The 10286-nt window shown below is 41.2% G+C and overlaps 1 protein-coding gene across 7 annotated transcripts in view; it reads left to right on the forward strand.

Annotated features, from left to right (window-relative positions):
* UBE3A (ubiquitin protein ligase E3A) overlaps positions 1-8215 on the forward strand; it is a 90494-nt gene extending 82279 nt beyond the window's left edge. For all 7 annotated transcript variants that reach the window (XM_075916491.2, XM_075916509.2, XM_075916485.2 and 4 more), the window contains 4 exons: positions 3727-3882; positions 3976-4049; positions 6092-6235; positions 6549-8215. In XM_075916491.2, the coding sequence (XP_075772606.2) occupies positions 3727-3882; positions 3976-4049; positions 6092-6235; positions 6549-6669 (495 nt within the window). In that variant the 3' untranslated portion in view covers positions 6670-8215. The remainder of the gene's footprint in view (positions 1-3726; positions 3883-3975; positions 4050-6091; positions 6236-6548) is intronic.
* The last annotated feature ends 2071 nt before the right edge of the window (positions 8216-10286 follow it).

The raw sequence follows: 10286 nt of genomic DNA on the forward strand, positions 1-10286 counted from the left end.
CACCTCCTCTCGTTAGGGGCAATGGAATGTGTCCCCCTCCCTCCACCCCCAAGCTTCAGAACAGGGGCTTTTATTCCCACTACTTTCTGGTCCCAAAAGCAAAAGGGGGTCTCTGCCCTATCCTGGACTTCAGAGCCCTAAACCTTTTCATCATCAAGAAAAAAATTCAAAATGGTGACGCTGGCGTCCATTATTCCCTCCCTAGTACCCCGAGATTGGTACACTGCCCTCAATTTGAAGGATGCTTACTTTTACGTTTCGATCGCACCTTTCCACTGCAGGTTTCTACCTTTTGCCGTGGGTCACGACCACTACCAATTCACGGCCCTTCCTTTTGGCAATTCTGCAGCTCCCCGGGTCTTCACCAAATACATGGTGGTAGTGGCCGCACTGCTCAGAAAAAGGGGAGTCCAAGTTTTCCCTTATTTGGATGATTGGCTGCTCAGGGGGGAGTCCGATACCCAGGTGAGAGACTACATCATCGTAGTCCATGAGCTCTTTCAAGAACTCTGTCTCCTTCTGAACCTGGACAAATCCACCTTAACTCCCACCCAGGCAATAGAATTCGTGGGTGCCACCCTGGATTCCTGGTCCCAGAAAGCCTCTCTACCCAGCTCCAATTTTCTCACGCTGCAGTCGGCGGTCAAGTCACTTCAGAGCTTTCCAGTGACCACCGCCCAGACTTGCACACGCCTGTTGGGCCTAATTGCCGCCTGCACTTATGTAGTGCAACATGCCAGGCTGCACATGCGCCCGCTACAGACGTGGCTATCGCAGGTCCACAGGCCGACTGTCCACTCCTGGGACAGGGTGTTAACTGTCCCTGCGCATGTTCTCGCTCTAGAATGGTGAACTCGTCAAGCGGAAGTCTGCTCAGGGTCCCGTTCTCCTTACCAGTCCCATTGATCCGGCTTGTAACAGATGCATCGGACACTGGCTGGGGAGCCCACCGTGGAGAGCTGCACACCCAAGTTATGTGGTCCCCCCACGAAATCTCCCTGCATATCAACGTCAGGGAACTCCGAGCTGTCCGACTGGCTTGTGCGATTTTCCTTCCCCAGTTGAGGGGTATGTCGGTCCTCATCCTGTTGGACAACACTACAGCAGTAGCATATATAAACAAGCATGGTGGGGCCCAATTTCCCCCCCCCTCCCACCCTCCGCCTGTGCTCTGAAGCAGTCCTCCTATGGGAGCTCTGTATCAGGGCAGATATCCACCCAATGGCCTTGTACCTCCCGGGCTCGCAGAACATCCTGGCGGACACACTGAGTAGGTCATTTGCGAGCCACGAATGGTCTCTGCACTGGGACATCACCCAAATCATTTTCCGTGCCTGGACCTGTTCGCCACCTGGACCTGTTCGCCACCTGGACCTGTTCGCCACAGGACGGAACACCAAGTGTCCCCGCTACTGCTTCCTCATGGGTCAGGGTCGGAGTTCCCTAGGGGATACTCTCTTGCTTTGCTGGCCTCAGGGCCTCCTATACGCTTTCCTGCCATTCCCACTAGTCCACAGGGTCCTGTTGAAAGTGCGGGAGTTTAGAGCATTATTAATCCTAATCGCCTCAGCGTGGCCCCAGCAATATTGGTTCTCGACGCTCCTCAGTTTTCCTCAGAGAAAGACCCATAGTCCTCCCATTAGTTCCGGACCTCATATCCTAGGACTAGGGCAGACTTCACCACCCAGACCTCCAGTCCCTCCATTTGACAGTATGGAAGCTCCATGGCTAACGGCTCAGGAGCTCTAGTGCTCTCAATGAGTCCAGGAAGTCCTTCTGGGTAGCAGGAAACCCTCCACTAGATCCATGTACCTCGCTAAGTGGAAGTGGTTCTGCTCTTGGGCATCCCAAAAGGGGGTACACCCAAGATGGACTCCAGTCCCCTTGGTCCAGAATTACCTGCTGGACCTCAGGTTCCAGCATCTCTCTCCCTCCTCCATTAAGGTCCATCTGGCGGCCATCTCAGCCTTCCACCCAGGGGAAGGGGCCAAAACGTTGTTTGCTAACCCAATGGTTAACAGGTTCTTAAAGGTATGGACAGGCTCTACCCGCATGTCCGACAACCCGTTCCCCAGTGGGACCTAAATTTGGTCCTCTCCAAGCTTATTGGGCCCCCTGTTTGAGCCACTGGCCACGTGCCTTACTCCTTCACCTATCATACAAGGTCTCCCTCCTAGAGGCAATCACATCTGCAAGGCGGGTATCTGAGCTTAGGGCACTGACAATAGATCCCCCTTACACTGTGTTTTTTAAGGACAAGGTTCGGCTCCGCCTCCATCCGGCTTTCCTGCAGAAGGTGGTCTCTTCATTCCACACTTCCCAGGATATTTTTCTGCCAGTGTTTTACCCAAAACCGCATGCATCTGGGAAAGAACAAGCCTTACACGCATTAGATATATGTAGGGCGTTAGCCCTTTATTTAGACAAGACAAAACCATTCCGAAAATCACCGCAGCTTTTTGTAGCCATCGCAGAATGTATGCAAGGCCAACCCGTATCCACCCAGAGAATCGCCTCATGGATAACTGCCTGTATCAGGGAGTGCTACTCCCTAGTGGGCATATCTGCCCCTTCCCTTAGAGCACATTCCACAAGGGCGGTGGTGGCATCCACCGCCTTCGCAGCGCAGGTCCCCATCCTGGACATCTGCAGGGCCGCCACATGGTCCTTGGTCCACACGTTCACCAATCACTACGCACTCCTCCATCAGGCCAGGGAGGATGCTGCCCTAGGAAGGGCGGTCCTTAACTCTCATATGTGGTTTCTTCCTCCAGCCCTCCGCCTAGTTAGGTTCTGCTTTGGAGTCACCTATATTGGAAAGCACATGAGCAATTACTTGAAGAAAAAAGTACAGTTACTTACCTCGTAACTGTGATTCTTCGAGACGTGTTGCTTATGTCCATTCCAAATCCCCACCCACCACCCTTTCCGGAAATATACCGGTAAGAAGGAACAGAATGGGTGAGGGGACCAGCAAGGGTATATATGCGCTGATATTCCAGCACCACTCCAGGGGGCTCGCTGCTGGCCCTAAGGATACTGCTGAGGGAAAAACTTCCAACTATGAGTGCATGCTGCGCGTACACACCTCTGTTGGAATGGACATGAGCAACACATCTCGAATTATCACAGTTACAAGGTAAGTAACTGTTCTTATTGACAAATTTACACAAAATGTGTGTGTGTGTGTGTGTATATATATATATATATATATATATATATATATATATATAAAATAAGTGAGTTTTTTCTTCTGAATCCTACCATTGTTTATGGTAGCTTAATATTTATTTACTGCCTGCTGTGTCTTCTTACAGTCCTTCAGATTGATGGATGTGTATGTAGTAGGAAGAGAAATTTTTTTCTTATTCATAAATTTGGTTTCTCAATGAAAATGTCCACCAATGGGGAAGAATCCACCTGAACTATTTTTGCGTGCATGAGAATAATTTCTGCTTAAAAATCTGAGTACATGTGAAGTTGACAGACTTGTCCAATCAGATCTTAGTTAGATCTCTGAGCTTGGTTGTAGGTGGGCCAAGTCCAGCAGTACACTTTGGCTTCTTTACATTTGTTTTCTCATTACTGGATACAATACCATGCAAGATTTGTTTTCCTTATTTAAAGCGTTAGACAAAAATGTCTTGTTGGATGTATCTTGTTTTTTGAAGGGAGTAGGGTTTGGCTTTTAACTATTAAATAATTTTTGGGATTATTGTTTTATAGGAGTTTGTTAATCTGTATGCAGACTACATTCTCAACAAATCAGTAGAAAAGCAGTTCAAAGCCTTTCGGAGAGGATTCCATATGGTGACCAATGAATCTCCACTGAAATATTTATTTAGACCAGAGGAAATTGAATTACTTATTTGTGGAAGTAGGGTAAGAAAGCTAGAATGTGCAACAAAACAAATTGCTGGTTTTCTTATCCCAAAGATACAATTATGGTGGTGATAAAATGTCTTACATTTACAGAATCTAGACTTTCAAGCACTAGAGGAAACTACAGAATATGATGGTGGCTATAGCAGAGACTCACTTATTATTAGGTAAGTTCTCTAACTTTTCAAGTAATAGGAAAGAAAACTATTTTACTAAATTTATGATAAGGCAGCATCTGGAGTGTTAGGTTAGTTTTCTTGAAGTACAAAGTCTATCAGGAGCTATCTGTTGTTAATATCAATAATAGTAATGAATTATCTGTAATTTCACTACAACAAGAGTATTTGAATAAAGTCAGCAAATGATAAGATGCTTAACATGCTGTTAAAGAATAAGATCTTTAAACAAATACAAAATTATCAAAACCTGTAGAAGCTGATGGGTAAAAGTGATGGTTACTTTGCTTTTGCAACTTTTTTACTCTTTTGCTTTGTTGTGGAGAGATGGAAGGGACTCATTAGGTAATCCCCAGTTGGGTAGGATTGTTTCTTACACTGTGCTACTTTATTTGTCTAGTTTAGTAAAAATGTCTCATAAATGTTTAGGGCCTTTTCATCTTGCAGACTTTCCAATTAATTCTTCTCTTAGGATGAGAGAATATGAGAGAGCTGTGCTGATGAAATTCCCCAGCAATTCATTAGCCAAGCCTTCAAGAGAGAAGTTTCTTAGTACACAGCTGGGGAAGCAGGTAGATTAGAATCCTTTGTGGTTGCTCTTAGGGGATCGATGCTACTGTGTGCTCAGCCACATTCTTCTCACCCACAGAGCCCACGTTGCACAGAAGAGTTCTGTGGGGTCAGAAGTGGAATAATGTTATAGAGGGTTTTCTGTCCTCCTCTGGGTGAGGTGGGCATAATTCTTATAATCTTTGGCTGTCTGACTTTATCTTCTAATCCTTCTCCAGCCTTCCTACATCATTCTGGTATTGAGTTCCCAGATCTGAATAAAATATTTTGTGTGTAGGCTCTCTCATAAGTATAGAATATATTCAGATGATCTTCAGGACCATGAAATAAGAGATGGTGATGTTTTTGCTCAGTGATGAATTAGTCTAATAGGGTGGAAGTGTCATAAATTGTTATGATAGGCCTTTAGTGGGTACATTCATGATATCATGTAATCCAAGTAAAAGGCCTTGAAACCATGCCATTTGTCAAGAATGAGGAAGTGCAAAATATTGTGTTTACCATAGTTATGATCAGGGCTTGCCAAGCGGCGGTGAGCCCCACTCGCCAGCCGCATGGTTCTGCGAGCTGCACATGCACAGATCGCGCAGAGCATGCGCAGATCACATGGTGCCGGCTGTGCCGGCTTGTAATCTACTTGGCACAGACGAGTAGATTACATAATTTGTTGAGCCCTGGTTATGATCATGAGAAAATGTAGTGGCTCAAAAACCTTCTGCATTGATTGTTTTACATATAATCAGACTGACACTTTTCTGATAAATTACTGGTTTTGTTCCTCTAATATTGCAGGAGTCATCTTTTCTGATTTTTATTTTAACCTCAGTTTTTATCTTAAAACATAGTTGTTAAATTGACCATGACTTCAACTGCTTTAATCTAGCTAATATTGATGTGGGCACTGCATCATGTTTTGTTAGTCTTTAAGGTGCAACTAGACTATTTGTTGTTTAAGTTTTTCCTGTTACAGACTAATTTCCCTTTGAAGCTTTTTAATATTGATGTGTTTGGTATTATGATAGAAGGAAGAGAGAAACAGAATTATCAGAGAATAGACAATGAATGGCAATAAGGATAGTTGAAAAATATAGAAAATAAAAACTATAGAAAACACATAGCAGCCTCTGCACCTATTTGCTAATTTTAAAATAGTCTGAAACACTTCTGAAAAGTTAACAATTTAACCTTCAAAGATTTTGAAATGCTTCATCTGTATTTTCAAAACTACAGCGGTTAGCAAATGTTTGAATGTAATTTTGTTCTGTATGCTCAGTTTGTACACTGATGTGCTAGAGGATTAAATGTGGTGCCATATTTGATGATCATCTCAATTAACAGCTGCAAATTGCATAATTCTGACAATTGTGAAAGTTGCATACAGAGGGAGTAGTCTTGTTTGTATCAAATACTCCTAATTTTTCTCTTGCTTTCTTAACTTTTTGTTTTTAATTTCCCCTCTATAGGGAATTCTGGGAAATAGTCCATTCGTTTACAGATGAGCAGAAAAGACTATTTTTGCAGTTCACAACAGGCACAGACAGAGCACCTGTAGGAGGACTTGGAAAATTAAAGATGATTATAGCCAAAAATGGCCCAGACACTGAAAGGTAAAATATTGACCTTCTGTTGGGGGGTTGCGGGGGAGGAGGAATATTTTGACTTCCTAAAAATTAAGACAAATTCTGCAAAGTGAAAATACCAGACCTCAAATCTTTAGGTTAAAGCTAAGTATCTCTTATATCAGTGTTTTAATAACCTTGCGGTCACTGCATTATAAAGTATCAATTTAAAATCAAAACGGAAGTATTGTTCTTTCATATGTAAGCAGATGAAATAGCATGGTATTTTTCAAAGATGATGCTTATATGCATGTGTTGCACATTCCAGTGACTGAATTGTTCCTTTTCTTTTTTTCCTCAGATTACCTACATCTCACACATGCTTTAATGTCCTTTTGCTTCCGGAATACTCAAGCAAAGAAAAGCTTAAAGAGAGATTGTTGAAGGCCATCACATATGCCAAAGGATTTGGCATGCTGTAATAAATAAATAAATAAATATAACAAAAGGGATTAAAATTGGTGGTGATGATGTCCCTGTCCAAAAAAGGCCATAAGATAGTGAGCTACAGTAGTCACCTGTGTTTGTGCCTCCCTTCTTTACTGGGGACACTGGGCTGGAACAGCAGATTTCAGCTGCTTATATGAACAAATTCTTTATTTTTTCTTTTAGCGTGAAAGTATTACATATTCTTTCACTTGTATGTACAGAGAGGTTTTCCTGAATATTTATTTTAAGGGTTAAATCACTTTTGCTTGTGTTTATTACTGCTTGAAGTTGAGCCTTTTTGAGTATTTACAAGAAAACAAACTGTACTCTCCCAAGGAAAATATTGCCATCATTTGTAGACCATGTAACCTTCAAGTATGTGCTATATTTTTGTCCCTGTATCTAATCAAATCAGGAACTGTACTTTTTTGAAGAGTTTGCTTTTGAAACTTGAAGTCTTGGAAAACAGTGTGATGCAATTACTGCTGTTCTAGCCCCCAAAGAGTTTCTGTTCAAAATCTTAATCAATAAAGATGGAAGGGAGAACTTGGAATGTTAAACTACAGCCTTGAGAACTTTACTTTAGTCACAGCACAACAATTAAAACTCATTTCACTATGTGTTGTCTTCACATGTCTTGTAATATATTGTGTTTTAATTAGCAAAACTTATTTCTTAGACTATGAAACGGTAGGAGTTTTAGTTACATTGTTTTAAAAAAAAAGTTTACTGGGGAAAGTGCATTTTCAGCCAAACAACTTTAGAGTAGAGAGTGAAGTGTGTTGAAAAAAGGATAGGAAGTTTCTGTACTATAAACAAAAAGCATGTGGAAGTGCACTTAAAATGAAGTTTTATTAATTGCCTATTACGTTGACATTTTAAATAGACAATCCAAAGTCTTCCCTACATGTTATGTCATCATCCTTATTTAATGAACTGTTGTTCCTTTATCAAGGCACATGATCAGTGTTGCAACAGAATCAAAAGGGATGGCTACTGTACCTTATATGTTTCATCTGACAGTAGACAAAATTGAAACGGACTAAAACTAACTTTTAAGGTCTACTTTAAATTGTTTATTTCCCACTACAAATATACCATTAGAAAGGAAATACTAAGATTTTTCATCTGCTACATAAAATATACAGTAGATTTTTAATTTAAATCTACAAATCATATCAACAGTAAATCCTTTACCCTTTGTAGTCTGTATGTGTAATGTTAACTTCTCCTGTTGCAATATAAAATAAAGGGATTATGCATTTTTAATGAAAAGGACACAATTGGCATATCTCGTTTGTCTGCAAGCAACAGCAAATGTGCAGAGCTGAGCTTGTGCCTTGACAATTGTTATGACTACTACAGATCAAATCCATTTGATGATTTGTGTGAAATTGGCATTAAAAGGCATAGTTTTGAAATCATTGGAGGGAGAAAAGATGTCTTTCAGGATTATTTTAATAAATTCTTTCTAGTAATAGAAACACAACTGTTATGTAACTATAATGCTGAATAAAACAGTGACATTTTTCACCATGGTTCAGTAAAAAGAAGATAGTGATTTCCTTACTTTTATAAATTAACAAGGGACATCATTAAACTATTTATTTTGAAACCCTATTTAAAGTATGCTATATGCTGAGGATTATACAAATGTAAAGCTCTCCAGCAATGACATAACGCAGTGTTGTCAATCCTGAGTATTCTAAAATCATGAGCCAGGCCCCAAACCAGGAAAATTGTCTTAAAAATGAGCTTCTTTTAAAAACGGATTATTTTTATCTGGTTTTTTGAGCCTTGGGGCTGCACTACAATATGTTTTAATGATTTTTCTCCACTGCTATGTATTTTGTTTAAATGAAAGCTGAAATTCTTACCTCATCACATTTGCAGGCGCCCGGGCTTTATAAATTCAATTCAAACATTGCAAATCTCTCACTAGAACACTGCCTTACTGTATCATTTGGGCTCTTTGCCCTCTTCCTGTGCTGTAGATGGGGAGAATAGATGATATTCCTGATTGCCTTGAGGTAGTTCATAAGTATGAAAAGTTCTCGGTACCACATGTTTATCCTCGAGGTGTTCAAACTATATCCCTTTAATGTGATTTGCGTAGGAAAAGCTCTGAATGATATTTATGTCCAGTTGTCTCTGGATAAAATTTCTGGTGACGGTTATCTTATATAGCTCCAAAAACATGCGAGGCATTTCAGTCAGGTAAAAAGACATGGTTCTTGCTCTGCATCAATTACATTCTAAATAGATGAGAGCTTTATACTTTTTTCTGTAGTATACATTCTTTTAATGTTACTTTATAATTGTACTAGCTTTCAAAAGCATGAATTGCTTTTGAGGGGGCATTACCAGACACATAGGATCTTTCTAGAATTGCCAGTCCTCTCGTTTAAAGATACTGAATCATAGACTTGAGTTTTATCTCCTTAGCACAGCGCTGGTGGAATTCTCTAGATGTCAAGGGAGGGTTTTTTGCTTGTTTTTTACCCTTGAGGGAGATAGAAGTAGCAGTAGTAAACCAGAACCCTCTCTGATAGAGATGTCCACCATAAATTCTGCCCAAAAGTGTTCAGTCAATTTCGTTTTCTGACCCTGTTAAGAATTTCCCTCAAAGGACTGACTTTTCTTTCTTTGGCTTTTCAAGATTCCAATAACATTGAATATCCTTCACATTAATTATACTAGAGTGGCCTGGGAGTTAAGTAAAGTCCTACAACATTTATATTGGGAACTTGGTACACTTGTACAGTACTTCAAGACCTGTTCCTAAACATTTTGGTGCACATCTTTTTTTTTCTTCCCCAGAGATGGTGAGGAGGGCATTTTGGAATCTCCTCTCTTCTCCCCTCCCCACCTCCAACACCTTGGTGTTTTTACTAGATTCACAGAGCTCTAGCACTACCTTTGTCCTCAGTGCACACAGATACCATCATATCTTAGGCACCTGAATGCCCTACAGTCAGACACCTACCCTGATTCACTGTCCTGTTTTGATGGCACAGAGGGAAGAAAAAACATTGCTCATATGCTTCAAATGCTTGCCAAGAGGGCTCACCTCAACAGTTGGGAACAAGAAGCTTGAAGTCCGTGATACTGACTTCTACCTTATCATATGCAGAAGGCAGGCAACAAGGTTAACTGCTCCCTGAGGTATCACTGACTTAAAGCAGCCTATATTGAAGTTTCCTGACTTTGCTTCAAAGCAGTTAATACAGAGGAGGAGAGATGACATTAGTTCCTAGTGTCACTCTTCCTGACATGTAGTCATTCCTATCCTCTGCAAGGAAGCCATGAACCTTTAGGCTACGTCTACATTGTACTCTTGTGCAAGAACATAAGCAAATGAGCTCCATTTTTGCACAAGGGGCTGTTGCACAAGAAGGAGCAATGTTGGGGCTTTTGCTCCTTCTTCCGCAAAAGCCCCTTGTGCAAAAAAGGTGGCTCCTTAAATATGCAAATGAGGCACGGTGATATTTATCGCTGTGCCTCATTTTCATATGTTCTTGCGCAAGAGAGCACAATGTAGACGTAGGCTTAGTGTCAAATTAGAAACACTCCTCTTGCATGAGGTCAGCTGGGCTCTTATCTCAGTGCT

The sequence above is a fragment of the Pelodiscus sinensis genome, chromosome 1 (assembly GCF_052426305.1).
Source record: "Pelodiscus sinensis isolate ZL-2025 chromosome 1, ASM5242630v1, whole genome shotgun sequence".
NCBI classification, from domain to species: Eukaryota; Metazoa; Chordata; order Testudines; family Trionychidae; genus Pelodiscus; species Pelodiscus sinensis.